Source organism: Bos taurus, chromosome 8 (assembly GCF_002263795.3).
Source record: "Bos taurus isolate L1 Dominette 01449 registration number 42190680 breed Hereford chromosome 8, ARS-UCD2.0, whole genome shotgun sequence".
Taxonomy (NCBI): Eukaryota; Metazoa; Chordata; class Mammalia; order Artiodactyla; family Bovidae; genus Bos; species Bos taurus.
Genome location: NC_037335.1, coordinates 95481674 through 95503950, shown reverse-complemented (window position 1 = coordinate 95503950; position 22277 = coordinate 95481674). Strand labels below are relative to the sequence as shown.

The 22277-nt window shown below is 39.2% G+C and overlaps 1 protein-coding gene across 1 annotated transcript in view; it reads right to left on the bottom strand.

The window, feature by feature from the left end:
- TMEM38B (transmembrane protein 38B) overlaps nt 1-21975 on the bottom strand; it is a 59981-nt gene extending 38006 nt beyond the window's left edge. The window contains exons 1-2 of the mRNA NM_001076387.1: nt 21789-21975; nt 13094-13250 (exon numbers count right to left, since the gene is read on the bottom strand). Coding sequence (NP_001069855.1) covers nt 13094-13250; nt 21789-21900 — 269 coding nt within the window. The 5' untranslated portion in view covers nt 21901-21975. The remainder of the gene's footprint in view (nt 1-13093; nt 13251-21788) is intronic.
- Nucleotides 21976-22277: the final 302 nt, after the last annotated feature.

Here is a 22277-nt window from a genome sequence, read left to right as displayed (position 1 = left end):
ACTTTTAACTTTAAAGCACTTAAAGAAAACATATCAGAAAAGAAGGACTGCAACATAACATGAAATGGAACAAGAACGCAATTTATTTCTCATATATTTTTAAGTCACTTAGATTAACAGAGAGAAAAAAAAGACAAGGAATAGTGCTAAATAACAAAAGTTAGTCTAAAATAGGATACAAACAGGATGCAAGGCCACTGACAAATCAAAGTTGAAACAGTTAAAAAATAGGAAGATGCAATGAGAATTTAGTTTAATACCAAGAGTTGAGCTTCCCATGGTTAATCACTGAGAACTCTGCCTTCATTTTCCCTTAATGCCCCTCCTCTGACTACCAAAACCAGGATAACTTCACCAAGTCAAAAGAGAGCAATAAACTAAATGCAGTTCATATTAGTCCAATAAGATAGCTTTTCTCTTGCTCTCATTACTCTAACAAATGAATAACTTTATGTATATTCTCTGAAAAAGACTATTACAGAATGACAAGACTTATATAACTATACTTCTTGTTGTATTTTTTCCTCATAAAAATGCAGTCTCAGTTATGTAAATGTGCAATATATAATAACTGATACTTAGAAGTTAAAGGAAAATAAACTGGGGCATAAAAATCAATACACAGAAGAATTATAAAATATTTACTTCCTCCCAGAAACAGTTTTCAAAAGGAAAAATCCCATGAAAGGCTATACTGTTTTCCAAACAACACTAAACATACCATGACATACCAAGTTACTGTTTCCCTTTGCCAGCAGATGGTGCTGATTTCCAGATGTGAGCAGTATGAGCTATTATACTAAAGATGACCTTCCCAATAAGTGTATTCACATACTCCCTTAGTTTAGCTTGCTAGAGTTAAAAGTAAATCACAAACATTTTAATCTCTCAAATCAAAATCAAATGAAGCAAAGATTAGAAACTTGTTCTCAACATTAAAACTTGGACAAAGAAAACATTAAAACACACTGTGTCTTTAAGCAAGCACCATTTTTTTTTTGTATTTAAGGGTCTGTGAACACAAAGACAATGTATTTCCCAAAACCAAAACAAAATGCTGTGCAAGTGCAGACTAAAGGACTAGGTAGCTTAGGTCTGAATCCTGGCTCCAGCTACTAGACACCTGTGATTCCTTGGGCAAGTTGTCTCAGATCCCTTATCTACCAAATGAAAATAAAACAGAACTTGCCTCACTGGTTTCCTGTGAGGTTAAATGAGAGCACAAATGTAAAGCACTTAGAAAAGTGTCTGAAACAGTAAATACTACATCAGTGGCTGCTATTGTTGTTGTTTAGTAGTACCCAACAAAACAACTAGAACCAATAAAAAAGGTCATCAGAAAAAGAATGAATATAGATATTAATATAATAGATTATACAGCAATGAGAAGGAATGTACCACAGCTACAAACAAAACACAGATGAATCTAAGTAACATAATGCTGAGTGAAAAAAGCCCTAGAGAACTATATAAAGTATAACACTCCATTTTAAAACAGGGCAAAAAACAGATAGAACTAAAAAGATATACTGTTTAGATATTCATATGTAAGATATACACCTTTTTCTGAAAAAGTAAGATAAACACAAACAAGGTAGAAATTATCTGTATGAAAAGTCCAGGGAGATGGGATGAGAGAAATATGAGTATTTAAGTTATTGGTGCAGTTCAGTTCTTAGATTTAAGTGCACTATAGTGGAGATGTAAATTAGCATAATCATTTGAGAAATGATTTGTCATTATCTAGTAGAGCTTAAAAATCACTTTCCCTATAACTCAATAAATATATTCTTAAGTTATACCAAGAGAAAAATCTCTTGGTATATCATGTGTATCATGTTCCTAACAACATTGTAATAGGAAAAAAAAAAAAAACTGGAAATAATTCTATGTCAACAAAGAAATGGATGAAATATGACCACAATTCATTCTGATAAGCTATACAGGAGAGAAAATTAGTAAATTATAACCATACACCATAAAGCTGAATCTCAGGAACAAAGGCTGAACAAAAAAAGCAAGTCAATGAAAAATACATATATATGATTCCATTTATAAAACTGTCACGAAATACATTGTTTAGAAATAATATATACCAGAACTACACAGAAAAGTAAAGAAATGACAGGTACAACATTTGAACTGTGGCACTGGAGAAGACTCTTGAGAGATCCTTGGACTGCAAGGAGATCCAACCAGTCCATCCTAAAGGAGATCAGTCGTCCATTCAAAGGAGATCAGTCCTGGGTGTTCTTGGAAGGAATGATGCTAAAGCTGAAACTCCAGTACTTTGGCCACCTCCTGCAAAGAGTTGACTCATTGGAAAATACTCTGACGCTGGGAGGGATTGGGGGCAGGAAGGGGACAACAGAGGATGAGATGGCTGGATGGCATCACCGACTCAATGGACATGAGTTTGAGTGAACTCCGCGAGTTGGTGATGGACAGGGAGGCCTGGCGTGATGCAGCTCATGGGGTCACAAAGAGTCGGACATGACTGAGCGACTGAACTGAACTGACGGAAGAAAGGCGGTGGGACTGGGCTGAGTGTGGAAGGTCACACAAGGAACATCAAAACTAATGACAAGTGTTCTGGGAAGATAGTGGCAGCAGTAGTCACACAGACTTAGATCTCTTCAAATCCCCACATAAAAACAGACAGGGCAACTAGAGAGCAAAGCCAAAATCCCATCCACAGCACTTGGAACAAAACTATGTGACAAGGTATCCTTTCAAATCCCAAAGGGTAAAGGGGTAGAGGCAAATCACCAGCACCCAAGACCTAACTGCTTGACAGGAAGAAGAAAGTAAGTGGCAACTAATGGACCTAAGAACAAAACAGCTTCAAAATAACTAATGGGTATTCACTAGAAAACACAGCAGGCCAACTTGGAAAACAACAGCTGAAACTGGAAGGATTCCAACATTTCCAATACTAGGTGAGACAGAGTCCATGATAAGAAGGTCCATAGGGGTTCGACCAACGTAGTCCCCATGAACTCTGAAAACTGATCCACCTAGGCTCCCTTCTGGAACAAGTGCCATAATGAGAATCAAAACTGAGCATGGACTTCCCTGGTGGCCCAGTGGTTAAGACTCTGAGCTCCCACTGCAGAGACCTCAGGTTTGACACCGGTCAGGGAAGTTAAACATGTCACGGGCTGTGGTCAAAAAGAAAAAAAAAAAAAAAAACTGAACAGGACAGAACAACAAAAGCAGGGGAAGGTACAGACCAAACTGGGGAAGAGGAAAAGACTGGTGAAATCTCAGAAAGCAAGTCATCATCTTTTGAATACTATATAACAACAACCGATGCAGGAGCTCTATGAAGTCAGAGAATCTTTCATGAATTTTACTTTATCTTAGAAGTTCAAGAAACTTGATTCCACATAAAAATGACCAACAGAAAATTATCAAGGTCAAACCCTATATAAATTTATTATTATAAGAGAAAAAAAAAATCCCTATAAAGAAAGTACTCAGGTAAATGTGTTCACAAAATAGATCAAAACTGCAACCTATTTCAAAACAAGGTAAAGACATTAAGAAAGCGATACAACACATAAAAGAACAATGCACATCAAAAATACAGAAACTGAGAACTGGAGATAAATACTCACAAAGAGTAAGAAAAAAGATTAAAAAATTATTTCAGTAATGAAGACCAAACTAGAAGGAAAACAAAAGTGCCTTCTAAAAAAAGAGTAGGTAAAAAAGAAAATTTAAAAAAAATTTTAAAGACATAAAAAGGTTCATTGAAGAAAGGCAAAAAAGAGCCAATAGGAGTTCCTGGAGAAATTCAAAGCAAGAGAAGAGTACATATAATAAAAGTTTTCTCAATTTAAAACACACACACACACACACACAGCTACGAAAAACGACAGACCACATACCTAAAAATATTGACCCCAAAATGCCCAACATCTAGTAACATTTAATTTAAATTACTAGACTTTTATGCCAGAAAAAAAACTTTGCAGCATTTAGAAAAGAAGAGCATGTGACTTCTAAGAGAAAGAAAATTAAATGATCAGTTTTTCACAGACTGCTTCATAAACAAGAAAACTGAGTAACATATTTAAAATACTCAGACCTAGAAAGTATGATCCTATATCCAATAAAACTGACTTTCAGGTACAAAAAACAGAAACTTATCAACACATGAGAAGTTGGGGACTAGTATTCCAGATGAATGAATTAAGAAAAAAAACCTTCAGAAAGCCAAAATTACTACAGACACAGACATAAGGACTGATAAAATAACATTAAATATACAGTTTAGCTATAACTCAAAGACTGAAAAAGAATTAAGAAGGGAAGAGTATAGTACGCAAAAACTATTACTATGACAGTGTAGAATAGTACATCTATTTTAAAAATAAGATAATGAAAAGAGTATATGCAAAAAAATTATATTTTCAGTAATCGTATTGGTGGTATTCATATGATTACTCCAAAACTGTTATGTAATACATGAATGATACAGAATAAATGGGCGGTGTTGAAATATCCTAATTCTATCATGTCTTGTGTCCTTAAGGATCAAAATTTTTCATTTCAGTTCAGTTCAGTGGCTCAGTCGTCTCTGACTCTTTGCTACCCCATGGACTGCAGCACACCAGGCCTCCCTGTCCGTCACCAACTCACGGAGTTTACTCAAACTCGGGTCCATTGAGTCGGTGATGCCATCCAACTATCTCATCCTCTGTTGTCCCCTTCTCCTCCCGCCTTCTATCTTTCCTAGCATCAGGGTCTTTTCAAATGAGTCAATTCTTTGCATCAGATGGCCAAAGTTTTGGAGTTTCAACTTTAGCATCAGTCCTTCCAATGAATTTTCAGGACTGATCTCCTTTAGGATGGACTGCCTGGATCTCCTTGCTGTCCAAGGGACTCTCAAGAGTCTTCTCCAACACCACAGTTCAAAAGTATCAATTCTTTGGCACTCAGCTTTCGTTATAGTCCAACTCTCACATCCATACATGACCACTGGAAAAACCATAGCTTGGACTAGACAGACCTTTGTTGACAAAGTAACGTCTCTGCTTTTTAATATGCTGTCTAGGTGCATCATAGCTTTTCTTCCAAGGAGCACGCATCTTTTAATTTCATGGCTGCAGTCACCATCTGCAGTGATTTTGGAGCCCAGAAAAATAGTCTCTTACTGTTTCCACTATTTCCCCTTCTATTTGCCATGAAGTGACGGGACCAAATGCCATGATCGTTTTCTGAATATTGAGCTTTAAGCCAACTTTTCACTCTCCTCTTTCATTTTCACCAAGAGGCTCTTTAGTTCTTTTTCACTTTTTGCCATAAGGGTGGTGTCATCTGCATATCTGAGGTTATTGATATTTCTCCTGGCAATCTTGATTCCAGCTTGCGTTTCCTCCAGCCCAGCGTTTCTCATGATGTACTCTGCATATAAGTTAAATAAGCAGGGTGACAATATACAGCCTTGACGTACTCCTTTCCCTCTTTGGAACCAGTCTGTTGTTCCATGTCTAGTTCTAACTGTTGCTTCCTGACCTGCACACAGACTTCTCAAGAGGCAGGTCAGGTGATCTGGTATTCCCATCTCTTTTAAGAATTTTCCACAATTTGTGGTGACAGAAACAGTCAAAGGCTTTGGCACAGTCAATAAAGCAGAAATAGATGTTTTTCTGAAACTCTCTTGCTTTTTTGATGATTCGGCAGATGTTGGCAATTTGATCTCTGGTTCCTCTGCCTTTTTTAAAACCAGCTTGAACATCTGGAAGTTCACGGTTCAAGTACTGTTGAAGCTTGCTTTGGAGAATTTTGAGCATTGCTTTACTAGGATGTGAGATGAGTGCAACTGTGCAGTAGTTCGAGCATTCTTTGGCATTGCCTTTCTTGGGGACTGGAATGAAAACTGACCTTTTCCAGTCCTGTGGCCACTGCGGAGTTTTCCAAATTTGCTGGCATATTGAGTGCAACACTTTCATAGCATCAGCTTTTAGGATTTGAAATACTTCAACTGGAATTCCATCACCTCCATTAGCTTTGTTCGTAGTGATGCTTCCAAAGGCCCACTTGACTTCACATTCCAGGATGTCTGGATCCTGGTGAGTGATCACACCATCCTGATTATCTGGTTCATGAAGATCTTTTTTGTACAGTTCTTCTGTGTATTCTTGCCACCTCTTCTTAATATCTTCTGCTTCTGTTAGGTCCATACCATTTCTGTCCTTTATCGAGCCCATCTTTGCATGAAATGTTCCCTTGGTATCTCTAATTTTCTTAAAGAGATCTCTAGTCTTTCCCATTCTATTGTTTTCCTCTATTTCTCTGCACTGATCGCTGAAGAAGGCTTTCTTACCTCTCCTTGCTATTCTTTGGAACTCTGCACTCAAATGGGTATATCTTTCCTTTTCTCCTTTGTTTTTTGCTTGTCTTCTTTTCACAGCTATTTGTAAGGCCTCCCTAGACAGCCATTCTGCTTTTTTGCATTTCTTTTCTTGGGGATGGTCTTGATCCCTGTCTCCTATACAATGTCACCAACCTCCGTCCATAGTTCATCAGGCAGTCTATCAGATCTAATCTCTTGAATCTATTTGTCACTTTCATTGTATAATCGTAAGCGATTTGATTTAGGTCATACCTGAATGGTCTATGGTTTTCCCTACTTTCTTCAATTTAAATTTGGCAATAAGGAGTTCATGATCTGAGCCTCAGTCAGCTCCCAGTCTTGTTTTTGTCTGACTGTTCAGAGCTTCTCCATCTTTGACTGTAAAGAATATAATCAGTCTGATTCGGTACTGACCATCTGGTGATGTCCATGTGTAGATCTTCTCTTATGTTGTTGGAAGAGGGTGTTTTCTATGACCAGTACATTCTCTTAGCAAAACTCTATTAGCCTTTGCCCTGCTTCATTCTGTACTCTAAGGCCAAATCTGCCTGTTACTCCAGGTGTTTCTTGACTTCCTACTTCTGCATTCCAGTCCCCTATAATGAAAAGGACATCTTTTTTGTGTGTTAGTTCTAGAAGGTCTTATAGATCTGATAGAACCGTTCAACTTCAGCTTCTTCAGCATTACTGGTCGGGGCATAGACTTGTATTACCATGATACTGAATTCTTAATTCAAAATTCTTAGTGTAGAAGAAAGAAGATACATACGTAACAGAGAAAAGTTACATAAATTCTATGATCCTAAATTTCAGTTAGAAATATCAGTGAACTCGTGAGTTATTTTATCCTTATTTTTCCTAGCTCTGTGCACTGAAAAGACCTAGAATACATAAATAGTTTGGAGAAGGCAATGGCAACCCACTCCAGTACTCTTGCCTGGAATATCCCATGGACAGAGGAGCCTGGTGGGCTGCAGTCCATGGGGTCGCTAAGGGTCGGACACGACTGAGCTACTTCCCTTTCACTTTTCACTTCCATGCATTGGAGAAGGAAATGGCAACCTACTCCAGTGTTCTTGCCTGGAGAATCCCAGGGATGGGGGAGTCTGGTGGGCTGCCGTCTCTGGGGTCGCACAGAGTCGGACACGACTGAAGCGACTTAGCAGCAGCAGCAGCAGTGTTCAGACTGTGACCTTGAAATACCTTTCCTCCTAAAAGGAACCAGAGTTTCCTACAGAAATCAGTTAATTCCAGAAGAACGTACAAGGTGAATCTTGTATTAATTAAGTAGCAAGGAAGCTAATCAAAGTCTTACAAGCCAATCTGAAGAAATTCCCACTAGTCAACAAAGCGTCAATTTGAGCTTTAATAATAAGAAAATCCTAATTTATTGAAACCCATAAAATACGCTTAATCCATGAGCTCATACTTACTTAAAAATTTTTTAAATTACAACAGCAACAACAAAAAAATACTGGTCACTTCTGAAGAACAGCAGGGGACCAATTCATAATTCCTGAAAACTGTAAATAAAAGGCAAGAATCAAGTATTTATCCTTCCTTTCCTTTATGAACTATACAACTTGGGTAACCAAATAATGGATGATTAGTGGGAAGTATTTATTTATAATACTACTTCAATTAATATACAGAAGAAAAGACGGACTACTGCCATTTTGAAATTTTCAATTAGTTATCAGATGAAAGTCATTAAAAGAGTACTAACATCAATAAAAAAAGAAAGCTTATCACACATTTTGGTCTCTCGTGGTCTTGTTAATTAAAGGGATCTAGGAGAAGGAAAATTCTGAAAGAGACGGAAATACCAGACCACCTGACCTGCCTCTTGAGAAATTTGTACGCAGGTCAGGAAGCAACAGTTAGAACTGGACATGGAACAACAGACTGGTTCCAAATAGGAAAAGGAGTACGTCAAGGCTGTATATTGTCACCCTGCTTATTTAACTTATATGCAGAGTACATCATGAGAAACGCTGGGCTGGAAGAAGCACAAGCTGGAATCAAGATTGCTGGAAGAAATATCAACAACCTCCGATATGCAGATGACACCACCCCTATGGCAGAAAGTGAAGAGGAACTAAAAAGCCTCTTGATGAAAGTGAAAGTGGAGAGTAAAAAGTTGGCTTAAAGTTCAACATTCAGAAAACGAAGATTATGGCATTTGGTCTCATCACTTCATGGGAAATAGATGGGGAAACAGTGGAAACAGCGTCAGACTTAATTTTTTTGGGTTCCAAAATGAATGCAGATGGTGACTGCAGCCATGAAATTAAAAGACGCTTACTCCTTGGAAGGAAAGTTATGACCAACCTAGATAGCATATTGAAAAGCAGAGACATTACTTTGCCAACAAAGGTCCGGCTAGTCAAGGCTATGGTTTTTCCTGTGGTCATGTATGGATGTGAGAGTTGGACTGTGAAGAAGGCTGAGCGCCGAAGAATTGATGCTTTTGATCTGTGGTGTTGGAGAAGACTCTTGAGAGTCCCTTGGACTGCAAGGAGATCCAACCAGTCCGTTCTGAAGGCGATCAGCCCTGGGATTTCTTTGGAAGGAATGATGCTAAAGCTGAAACTCCAGTACTTTGGCCACCTCATGAGAAGAGTTGACTCATTGGAAAAGACTCTGATGCTGGGAGGAATTGGGGGCAGGAGAAGGGGACGACAGAGGATGAGATGGCTGGATGGCATCACTGACTCGATGGACATGAGTCTGAGTGAGCTCCGGGAGCTCGTGATGGACAGGGAGGCCTGGTGTGCTGCGATTCATGGGGTCGCAAAGAGTCAGACACGACTGAGCAACTGAACTGAACTGAACTGAACATGAATCTGCTCTGGATTCTGGATCAATCTGCCAATTATCAGGAAACACAGAAAATAGAAGAATATAATGATCTGCACCATGAGTATGCAATCAGCAAACTCACTAGTATAGAAAAGTCTACATTTCAAATAGCTCTGGTTCTTCATGAGATAACTATAAGGAAAAACGGAATGGAAGGAAAACTGATAAAATCAAACAGACTTAAAGACACATTAAAATTTTTAATGTGTGTAACTAAATTATAGTGTCTTGGAATGAACATCTGGATGATAAAATTTTGTATGCAAGGAAGTCATAAACATAAAAGTCAGGATAATGGTGTGCTATCATCTATTATTTGGTTACCTAGTTGTATACTTCATACAGGAAAGGAAGGGTATACACTTGATTCTTGCTCTTTGTTTACAGTTTTCAGGATATGAATTGGTCCCCTGCTGTTCTCCAAAAGTTTCCAGTTCCTTTTGTTCCTGTTATTTAAAAAGAAACTTTAAGTTAGTAAGAGCTCATGGATTAAGCATATTTTATGGGTTTCAATAAACTGCAATTTTATTATTAAACCTCAAACTGTCCCTTCATTGACCAGGGGGAATTTCTTCAGATTGGCTCTTGAGACTGATTAGCTTCCTTGCTAGTTAATATAAGATTCATCTTGTACTTTCTTCTGGAAGAAAGAATCCAAATCAAATTCAGGTTAGATCCCTTTATTTAGCAAGACCATAAGAGACCCAAAATGTCTGATAAGCTTTTTTTTTTGCTGACGTTAGCACTCTTAATGACTTTCATCTGATAACTAATTAAGAATTTCAAAATGGAAATAGTCAGTCTTTTCTTCTTTTATTATTTATGGTGGAAAGAGAGTAGTGATTGGAATGTGACACCCAGAAGGAACTTCTGGGACAGATGACAAAGTTCTTTATTTCTTGACTTGGGTCATGGTTTCAAGGATATACCTAGCAATAATTCATTGGGTGATATACTTGGATTTCTGAATTTTTACTTTATAATAAAATATTTTTATAAGACGACAAAGGATGAGATGATTGGATGGCATCACCGACTCAATGGATATGAGTTTGAATGAACTCCAGATGGTCAGGGAGGCCTGGCATGCTGCAGTTCATGGGGTCACAAAGAGTCAGACATGACTGAGCAACTGAACTGAATATTTTTTTAATGTAAATGATGGATATAAAAGTTTTTATTGTGTCATTATTCTTTGTCCTCTGCATATATTATAAATATTCCTTTGCACCTACTCAATATTAACTGAAACTTTTAAATTAAAAAACACATATTGTTTATAATGAAAGTTCTTCTTGGTTAAGATTATGCTAATTTGAAATTGAGACCCTGTCATTTATCAATATATCAAGCATCAATTTCCTCTTATATTAAATGGGAATAACAAAAGATTTCAAGTTAACAACTAAATACTATACTATTAGTTAACTACAAAAAATACATTTATTTTCCATTTCTAACATATCTTAATTTCAGCCAAGAAAGTATATATTTATAGACAAGCAATTTTATTTCATTTAATGAACCACTAATCAAGATCTGTAATTTCTTGCCACTCAATTACAGAACTCCCATGTAACACAAGCAGTCCATTCCTTTAGCAATGTACTTACTGAGACTGGAACAGTAGTACTTGGCACACAATCAACAAAACAAAGTCCCTGCTCTGATAGGCTGCTATTCTAGTGGAGTGAGACAAACCATCATAAAAAGAAATAAACAGACAACACACCAGACAGTAATAAATCTAGGAAGAAAAAAAAAGAAGTATGATGAGATAGTCATGGGAGAGGAGGTATGTTTTTTAGAGAAGACCTCTCCAAAAAAAGAAAATACGAGCCTCCTGGGAAAAGAACATCACAGAGAAAAGAGAGCAAGCACAAGGGCACTGAGATAGAGCAATATCTTTGTGTTCAAAAAAATGGCAAAGCCAACATGACTAGAGCAGACTGAGCAAGAATAGACTAGAAAGACATTACAACACAGAGTGGAAAGGAAGATTTTACAGTCTTACAGGGTACGCTAAGAGTTTTGAATTTTCCTCTTAATAAGAAAATACTGATCAGAGAAGTAATATGTTCTAATAAATTATTTTTAAATAATCACTTTTATCTACTATGTCAAAAAGAGTTGGATACGACAGCAACTCAACAGCAGCAAAAATAAAGACAAGACTCAGGGGGGATAATGGAAGAAGCAGCTAGACCACTTAGGAAGCTACTGCAACTGTCCAGGCAATAGTGGTAGTTAGTATACAGGAGTAGAAGCGAAAGTGATGAAAAGTGTCAGAGTCTGGATATCCTACTTTCATATAGTTTCAGCATCGAGACACATTAAAAAAAAAATTCTCCAAAGTGTTAATATCCTCTTAAAACAAAGCTATAGAAATAAAAGTCCTTGAGAAAGTGTTTTAAAACACACAGTAACTGGATGGTTATACTTTAAGAAATAGTTAAGCAAATAAATGAGAGACAGTGGTTGTTAAGTGTCAAGGCTCTATAGGCAAGCTTCCTGGTTTTGATCCTAGCTCAATCACTTACTAAACATGAAAATAACAGCAAAGTTTCTCTATGCCTCAGTTTTCTCATTTTTCAAATGGAAATAATAGGAGCTACTTCATTAGACCCTTGTGATATGACAATGAATATAAAGAATTTTAGCTGACACATGGTAACAGCTCAATATGTATTTGCTATCAAACTTACTGTTCTACTCCAAACAGTTTCTATGGCTACAGGTTCCCACTATTTTTCCCATTGCTACCACTATTTATAATATCCCCTTTTATAATTGGTTACATATTTAAATGGAGAAGGAAATGGCAATCCACTCCGGTATTCTCGCCTAGGAAATCCCATGGACAAAGTCTGAGACTAGCGGGCTACAGTTCATGGGGTTGCAAAGAGTCAGGCATGACTTAGCAACTGAGCACATATTTAAAATTATCACAATAGGGACTTCCCCAGTGGTCCAGTGGTTAAAAATCTGCCTTGCAATACAGGGGAGGTAGTTCTATCCCTGGTCAGGGAACTAAGATCCCACAAGCCATGGAGTAACTGAAGCCCCTGTGTCAAAACTACAGAAGACCAACTGCCACAACTAGAGAATCCATGTGCCACAACAAAAAGCTCCCACAAGATGCAATGAAGATCTCTCATGCTGCAACTAAGACCCAATTCAGCCAAATAAATAGTTTTTAAAAATTAAAAAAAAAATTATCACAATAAAAATTAACTTCAAATGTTCCTAATGTTACATATTTCATTGATTTGATTTTTAATCAAAAGTTTCTCCTTTAGGTTTAACAAAGCTCTCTGATTGGTATTATACTTTTTTTTAACTTGGAAGATCACTCCTCTTAAAGATAACTGAAGTTGAATTTGCAAGAATCCAAAGCAATTCCTATTAACATTTTTTTCTTCACTTCAAAAAAAAAGTAATGTTAAATTTCATAAGGCTCTGAAAAATCAGAGTATGACAAGAACAATTAACAGAAATATCATAATCACTTGGACTTTTTGTGTAGTTGGTCACACTCTTGATTATTAAGTTGTATAACTATGAGCATAGGTTAGGTTCACAAGATCAACTGTTGGGGGTCCAATATTTGATGTCCTTTCATACTTGAAATGCTTCCACTAAAGACACATAAGAAAATGGTAACAATACCTACCTCTGAGAGAGAATAGGGGAGAAGGGTGATAAAGAGATATACTTTGCATTTAAAACCTCTGGCATAATTTGGGTGCCTTCCCTTGCAAATGTATTAACTTCTAAGAACATAAAATATTTTTTAAAGAAAAAAATACCATTTACTAACAATTTACAGAACAATTTTTTAAATAGTTCACCACAATGACAGCTTACCAGATTGAAGATGCCAGTAATATATTAGTGTTGTTTGCAAGAAACCTAAGTGGAGGCTCTGCAAGCAGTACACAGGATAAAATTCCTCCACCAAAGCAGTGGAGCATAGCAGTAAACCAGCTTGACAGAGGATTCTTCCATGCCAGCGCTGCTGCTCCTGAAATGATAAAGTAAATGTTTGAGATACTGTACACTAAACAAGTCCTGAGGTACCAGTGGCACTAAAGAAACACACTTCTTAATTTCATAATTTTGTAGAACTTACTATTACTCATAAGTATGACAATCATGATCATCATAAACTGTATCTCCTGTTCTTTAAATCAACACTGGAAACTTTTGTTAAGACATGGGTGATGTGGGGCATCTTTAAAATACCCTCTTTAGGATCTTATTGGACTTACCTGGTGGCTCAGATGGTAAAGTGACTGCCTACAATGAGGGACACCCAGGTTCAATCCCTGGGTCAGGAAGATCTCCTGGAGAAGGCAATGGCAACCCACTCCAGTATTCTTTCCTGGAAAATCCCATGGACAGAGGAGCCTGGTAGGCTGCAGTCCATGGGGTCGCAAATAGTCGGACATGACTGAGCGACTTCACTTCAGGATCTTACTGCCAGTTTCCTAGTAGTACATTATTATACAGACAATCTCCCCATCTACTGTCTCCTTTCATTTCCAAACCTACTGTAAGTACGTCAGTTAATATGTCCAAGTGAAATATTAAGAAAAATTTATAATCTTAAGTACTTTAGAAAATAAAGCTGGAAGACTAAAGTTTCAATATGACAGACTTGAAACAGAATGACAAAATAAACTCAGAGGTGAAAGGCTGATGAGAAATAGGTATTTACGTCATCTCAAATGTCTCCTAACAGATTATTTATTACAGAGAGAAATAGTAACTTTAGACTGGGCAAACCTTGCAGACATCACTATAAACAGACAATTTCAAGTGATCTCTGATACTATGCACTAAGGACACATCATTGCTACTGTAGTATTTCTACTATACCAAAAATGTGTAACCTCAACTAGTTTAATTATACAAACTCAAATTGAGGGCTATTCTAAAAAAAAAAAAACAAACTAACAAACACTTGGCCTATATTTTAACAACATAAAGGTCAAAGAACACACACACAAAAAAGGCTGATTAAATGTTTCAGATTAAATGACATTAAAGAGACAACCAAATGCAATGCAATTCATTTCCCTAGATCGTATTTCAGAATGAGAAAGAACATTTATAAAAGAACTTTATGGACAACAAATTGATAAAATTTAAACATGGACTGTGGCTTTAATAATAGTATTTTATCACTGTTAAACTTCCTGATTTTGATAACTGTATTGTGACTCTTAAAATCAACACACTTAAGCAGTCAAAAGTAACTGGGCAAAATGCCTCCAATTCACACTGAAGTGGTTCTGCAAAAATACTCTACAGAGATAAAAACATTCAGAGAAATGGTAAGGTACAAACTTTTAGTCATACGTGAATAAGTTTTGGGATCTAATGTACAGCATAATGACTGTAGTTAATAATACTATATAATACTATATTATATCCTTGAAATTTGCTAAAAGAGTAGATTTTAAGTGTTGTCACCACACACACACACACACACAAACACTCAAAAGGTAACTATGTGAGATGATAAACGTGTTAATCACTTCACTGTGGTACTTCACAATGTGCTGCTGCTGCTGCTGCTGCTAAGTCACATCAGTCGTGTCCGACTCTGTGTGACCCCATAGACGGCAGCCCACCAGGCTCCCCCGTCCCTGGGATTCTCCAGGCAAGAACACTGGAGTGGGTTGCCATTTCCTTCTCCAATGCATGAAAGTGAAAAGTGAAGTTGCTCAGTCGTGCCCGACTCTTAGTGACCCCATGGACTGCAGCCTACTAGGCTCCTCTGTCCATGGGATTTTCCAGGCAAGAATACTGGAGTGGGTTGCCATTGCCTTCTCCACACAATGTACTATGTATATCAAATCATCACATTGTACACTTTAAATATATATAATTTTGTCAATTATAGGTCAATAAAGCTGGGGGGAAAATTAAATAAATGGGGCTAAATGTCAGTTGGTGATTCTGGGTAAAGTCATGGGAGTTCCTTGACCTAGTCCAGCAAACTTCTATAAGCAAAATTATTACAGGAAACAGTACAAAAAAATTTTTTTACCTGGCCAGAAAAATAGAAGCAAATTATAAAAATGAAAATAGAAATTAAATAGATGCTAGAGACAGGCAAGCAATAAAGCCAACCCAAAGCTTTTCTTGGAAAAGACAAATAAAACAGAATATTGTTCAGTAAGTCTGAAAAATGGGTGTGGAGAGGGGAAGGAATGAAAATAATGTATAATATTAGAAGCAAAAAATGGAAATAATTTGAGATTTTATTATAAGAAAACATGTAATCTAATAAAGGTGAACATATAGTTGAAATGGAAATTGAAATGGACAATTTTCCTAAAAAACTATATATTGCAAAATCCCCTTAAGGATAGGTAGAAACTTGAACACACAAATAACTATGAAAAAAAATTACAGGGTAGTCCAAGATCTATCCTAGGAAAGGTGTTAGACCCAGATAAACTAATGGACAAATACCAAATAATTTCTTATTACTCATTTTTATATTATATAACCATTATAGAGTTTAGAAAAACTTAAACTATTCTGTGAAACAACATAACTCCAACATAAAAAAACTGTAAAGAAAAATAAAGAAGAGAGACTGAGAGAGGAAGGAGGATGGGAGTCAGGAAAAAGGGAGGAGGGAAAAGCAGGAGGGAAGAAAAAAAAGAAGACGACACTGTAAGTCACACTATAATTTTAACTTATACAGTACACAAATATATCCATAACAAATTAAAATTAGTAGTTTTTCAAAAGGATCACAAATCATAACCAGGTAGATTTTTATCCAAAGAATTTAAGGAAGGTTTAACACAAATTCATTAAAATCATTCACTATACTAACAAATTAATATGATCACTCCTTTAGACAGACATTAAAAAATCACTTGATGAAAATTTTAACATTCATTTTTTTTTAATCTAGTAATCTAAGAACAGGGGGGAAAAAAGCCATGAAGAAAAAGATTTATAAGTTTGACACCATCAAAATTTAAAACTTCTGAACTTCCTGGTGGTCCAGTGGTTAAGACTCTACCCGCCAATGCACGGGACATGGGTTCAATCCCTGGTCGACAAAGATTCTACATGTCACAGGGCAACTAAGCCTGTGCGCCACAACTACTGAGCCGATGAGACCCAGAGCCCATACTCTGCAAAAAGCACCACCTCAATGAGAAGCTCGTGCACCACACCTAGATAGCCCCCACTCACTGCAACAACAGAAAACCCACACCCATCAAGGAAGACCCAGCACAGTCATAAATAAATAAAAACAACTTGTTAAAAAATTTTTTAACCTCTATATAACAAAACACTAGGATAAAATATTTTTTAACCAATAAGGCAAATTCCAGAGTCCCCACAGAGCCTGAGAGAGAACTGGGAGTGTCTCCTGTGGAGGTACAAGTCAGCAGTGGAGTGCCCCAGGGGCAGGGGCTCTGAGTGCAACAGACCTGGGTAGGCATAAGCCCTCTTGGAGGAGGTCGCCATTACCACCACCATAGAGCCGCCAGAACTTACACAGGACTGGGAAATAAACTCTTGGTGGACACAGACAAAACCTGGTGTGCACCAGGACCCAGGAGAAAGGATCAGTGGCCCCACCAGAGACCGACCCAGATTTGCCTATAAGTGTCCAGGAGTCTCCGGCAGAGGCGTGGGTTGGTGGTGGCCTGCTGCAGGGCTGAGGGCACTAAGTGTAGTAGTGCATGCACGGGATCTTTTGAAAGAGGTCACCATTATCTTCATTACCCCCACCATAATTACAGTTCAGTTCAGTTCACTCAGTCGTGTCCAACTCTTTGTGACCCCATGAATCGCAGCACACCAGGCCTCCCTGTCCATCACCAACTCCCAGAGTTTACTTAAACTCATGTCCATTGAGTCGGTGATGCCATCCAGCCATCTCATCCTCTGTCGTCCCCTTCTCCTCCTGCCCCCATTCCCTCCCAAAATCAGGGTCTTTTCCAATGAGTCAACTCTTCGCATGAGGTGGCCAAAGTACTGGAGTTTCAGCTTCAACATCAGTCCTTCCAATGAACACCCAGGACTGATCTCCTTTAGAATAGACTGGTTGGATAGACTGCAAGATCTCCTTGCAGTCCAAGGGACCCTCAAGAGTCTTCTCCAACACCACAGATCAAAAGTATCAATTCTTCGGTGCTCAGCTTTCTCACATCCATACATGACCACTGGAAAAACCATAGCCTTGACTAGATGGACCTTTGTTGGCAAAGTAATGCCTCTGCTTTTCAATATGCTATCTAGGTTGGTCATAACTTTCCTTCCAAGGAGTAAGCGTCTTTTAATTTCATGGCTGCAGTCACCATCTGCAGTGATTCTGGAGCCCAGAAAAATAAAGTCTGCCACTGTTTCCACTGTTTGCCCATCTATTTCCCATGAAGTGATGGGACCAGATGCCGTGATCTTTGTTTTCTGAATGTTGAGCTTTAAGCCAACTTTTTCACTCTCCACTTTCACTTTCATCAAGAGGCTTTTTAGTTCCTCTTCACTTTTTGCCATAAGGGTGGTGTCATCTGCATATCGGAGGTTATTGACATTTCTCCCGGCAATCTTGATTCCAGCTTGTGCTTCCTCCAGCCCAGCGTTTCTCATGATGTACTCTGCATATAAGTTAAATAAGCAGGGTGACAATATATAGCCTTGATGTACTCCCTTCCCTATTTGGAACCAGTCTGTTGTTCCATGTCCTATTTTAACTGTTGCTTCCTGACCTGCACACAGGTTTCCCAAGAAGCAGGTCAGGTGGTCTGGTATTCCCATCTCTTTCAGAATTTCCCACAGTTTACTGGGATCCACACAGTCAAAGGCTTTGGCATAGTCAATAAAGCAGAAATAGATGTTTTTCTGGAACTCTCTTGTTTTTTCCATGATCCAGTGGATGCTGGCAACTTGATCTCTGGTTCCTCTGTCTTTTCTAAAACCAGCTTGAACATCTGGAAGTTCACAGTTCACGTAATGCTGAAGCCTGGCTTGGAGAATTTTGAGCATTACTTTACTAGCATGTGAGATGAATGCAATTGTGTGGTAGTTTGAGCATTCTTTGGCATTACCTTTCTTTGGGATTGGAATGAAAATGGACTTTTTCCAGTTCTGTGGCCACTGCTGAGTTTTCCGAATTTGCTGACATATTGAGTGCAGCACTTTCACAGCATCATCGTTTTCCAGGGGATCTTCACAACCCAGGGAGTGAACCCAGGTCTCCTTCATTGCAGGCAGATTCTTTACCAGCTGAGTCACCAGGGAAACCCAATAAGATACCCAGGAAAACATAAAAAATAAATGAAAAAAAAAAAACCCTATACTATTAGTCAAAACTAAAGGGGTAATACCAACCTTCTCCAAAAGGACTTATGGCAGCATGCTGCACCTCCCAGGACTGCTGCTGCCAGTGCCTCTGACTTCACAGTAGGCCGCTGTCAACCCAAGCCTCTGCCAGACACTCCCAAATACTTACAGCAGAAGATGAGTGCACGTCCTTCTACATTGCCCTCATGCTAACCAAAATGATCACGTGGATCACAGTTTTGTGTAACTCAATGAAACTGACAAGGGAATATTTCATGCAAAGATGGAAACACTAAAGGACAGAAACAGTATGGACCTAACAGAAGCAAAAGAAAGATATTAAGAAAAGGTGGCAAGAATACACAGAACTGTACAGTAAAGGTCTTAATGACCCAGATAACCACAATGGTGTGATCACTCACCTAGAGCCAGACATCCTGGAGTGTGAAGTCAAGTGGGCCTCAAGAAGCATTACTAAGACAAAGCTAGTGGAGGTGATGGAATTCCAGGTGAGCTATTTCTAATCCTAAAAGATAATGTTGTTAAAGTGCTGTACTCAATTCATCAGCAAATTTGGAAAACTCAGCAGAGGCCACAGGACTGGAAAAGGTCAGTTTTTATTCCAATCCCAAAGAAAGACAATGCCAAAGAATGTTCAAACTACGACACAATTGCACTCATCTCACACGCTAGTGTGAATTCTATACTTTTTATATGTTCACAAGTACTAGTACTAGAATATAACATTTTTACACCCGGTGGAGTACTGTATCAGTGTCCAGTTAGTCCAGTGGTCCTTAAAGATTTTGGTCTCAGGACTCCTCTGCACTAAGTCGCTTCAGTTGTGTTCGACAGTTGTGTCCGACTCTGTGTGATCCCATGGACTGCAGCCCACCAGGCTCCTCCGTCCATGGGATTTTCCAGGCAAGAGCACTGGAGCAGGGTGCCATTGCCTTCTCTGCAGAACTCCTCTACAGCCCCCCAAAATAGTGAGTAGATGAATGGTTGCCAGGGGTTTGGGGAGGGCTGACTATAAAGGGGTAGGAAAGAATATGGGATGGATGATGAAACTGTTCTATATCTTGACTGTGATGGTAGGTACATGACTGTATGTTTGTCCAAAATAACAGAATTTTATATTTAAAGGAGTGAATATACGTAAATTAAACTTTCCAAAAGTCTGACTCAAAAAAAAAAAAATTCTTGAAGATCCCAAAGAGCTTCTGTTTATTTGAGCTATCAATATCTAGCATATTAGAAATTATAAATGAGAAAAATCAGGGATTCCCTGGTTGCTCAGTGGTGAAGAATTTGGTTGCCAATCCAGGAAACACAGGTTGATCCCTGATCAGGGAAGATCCCACATGCTGCAGAGCATCTAAGCCCATTTGCTACAACTATTGAAACTGTGCTCTAGAGCCTGGGAGCCACAACTACTGAGGCCCTTGTGCGCTACATACAGCCTGTGCTCTGCAACAAGAACAGAGAAACCCATAAGCTCATGCAGCAACAAAGATCAAGCACACCCAAAAATAAATAAATAAAACTATCAAAAAAATTGTAAATGAGAAAATCTTTAGTTTTTTATGTATTCATTTTTTAAATAATAAATGCAGTGGATGTTAACAAATAATGTATTCTTCATGAAAAATAACTATTTTCCAAAGCAAAAAATATATAAGTGAGAAAAGTCACATTTTTTGAGTCAATCTCTTTAATGTCTGCCTTCAAATAGGAAACAGCTGGATACCTGCTTCTGCATTCAACCTGTTACAGTATGACAGGTCATTTGGCCTCCGGAAAACTCCACTGTACACTTGTAAGAAAATGAGTGTGAAAAGACAACACATGCATATTATTACAAAAATAATTTTCAGCTGGAAATGTCAGGAACCCCAGGGCTCCTGGACCATACTTGGAGAACCTCTGATCTAACCTATACAAGAAAATATCAAGTATTAAATATGGTAAAGTGATAAAATATATTTATTTTCAAATCAAGTAAAGTGTCTCTTATGATTATCCATTCCAATTTAATACACTAATATTCCCTTCATCCAGGTCAAAACTTCTCTACCAAACAATGATTTAGACTGAGCTACCAATCTCAATTTAAATTAAAAACATTTCAGAGGTCCATGAGTTTAAAAAAAAAAAAACCACCAGAGACTTCCCTAGTGGTCCAGTGGTTAGGACTCCAGGCTTCAAAATGCAGGGGGTGTGGGTTCCATCCCTGGTTGGGGAACTAAGATCCCACATGCCATCCTGGTTCAGCCAAAAATTTAAAAATTAATTTTAAAATGTTTTAAAAAGAAAAATCATACCATAAGAGGCACAGCATCATCCTCGAGCCTTCACTCACTGACTGTAGGACAAGGCACATCAAAGGCAGCATGAACATGGAGAGAGTAAGGCAAAGAAAACACCTGACCTCAGGTAAAAAGAAGAGAGCACAAAACGAAAAGGCAGGCAGAACAACTGCAAAAGTCAAGCAATACAGGAGCAAACATATCCTGAAGGAAAAACACAAGAAAAAATAAACACTGCTCCCTGTATGCACACTTAAAGGAACTCAAAACTCTGTTTTAAGAACACATCCCCATTCTACTGGCAGTGAAACTACACCAAACGGCTCTTCTTGTGCAATGTCACTCATATGACCCCCAATGGGAATCCACTCTCCTCTCAGCAATCTGTGTCTAACATGCTAAGCAAGGTGGGAGACCTGTGCGTTACGGGGAATGTAGAGGGTGCCTACTTGAGGCTTTTTCCGTGTTTACACAACTTTCACAACCGGAGAGCAGTCCAGAACCAGTTACCAGTCCAAGCGACGAAGTCAGACCTGCTGTCTGCTCGGTTCCCAGGCCCTTTTAAAATATTTCCCAAGGAAGAGGGGGCACCGCCAGGAGACGGCGCCATCCCAGGGCGAACAAGGGCAGTCCTGAACTGCCAAAAGTGGCTGCGGCCGCCCTGTCACCTGTCCTGGCAGTCCCTCCCGCGGCAGTGGGACGGCCCCGCACTCTCCCCCGTAACTCCTTTGGCGGGGTCCGGGGCCACCTTCCTCAGCGGCCTCAGTTGCCCCTTCTATACGGCGGTCGGACGGGCCCCCTCTCCCCTGCGCCCCTCTAGCTTGACTACAGGACTCCCGGCGCGAGGCAGCTCGGCCGCTCACCCAGCTCAGGCCGTCCCCGCGGTGAGTGGTCCCTGAGGGGGACGATCCTCGGCGCCCAACACTCACCCGGCTGATGCTTCAACGCCATCACCGACACCAGGTAGTGGGCGATATCAAAAAAGGGGAACATGGAAGTGCGAGAAAAGGCAAGAGTCAGCTCATTCCACGGAGACTCCATCGTGACTACCGACCGCCGCAGCCGAAGCAGCCGCGGAGACGGGTTCCCGGCGTGCGCGGCGAGGGGTTGGGGGAGGAGACGGCCGCGGCCGCGCGCTCCTCGACGCGCCTCCGGGAGCCCTGCGCGTGCGCCCTGGCTAGAGAGGCTGGCGCGCGGAGGGGCGGGGCCGCGTGTCTCGAGAGCCTCGGGCGCGCGGGCGGTTGGCGGGTGAGCGGGATGAGCCGGCTGCCCCCGCCACAGCCGAACCTTGTTCTCCTAATAAGGGTCCAGCATCTTCTCGGTGCAGGGGGTTGTACCAGATCTGGAGAATGGGCAGATGAATGCAACATAAGTAATGAATAAAAAATGTTTTATTTCTGTTAACATTTAATTCGTTT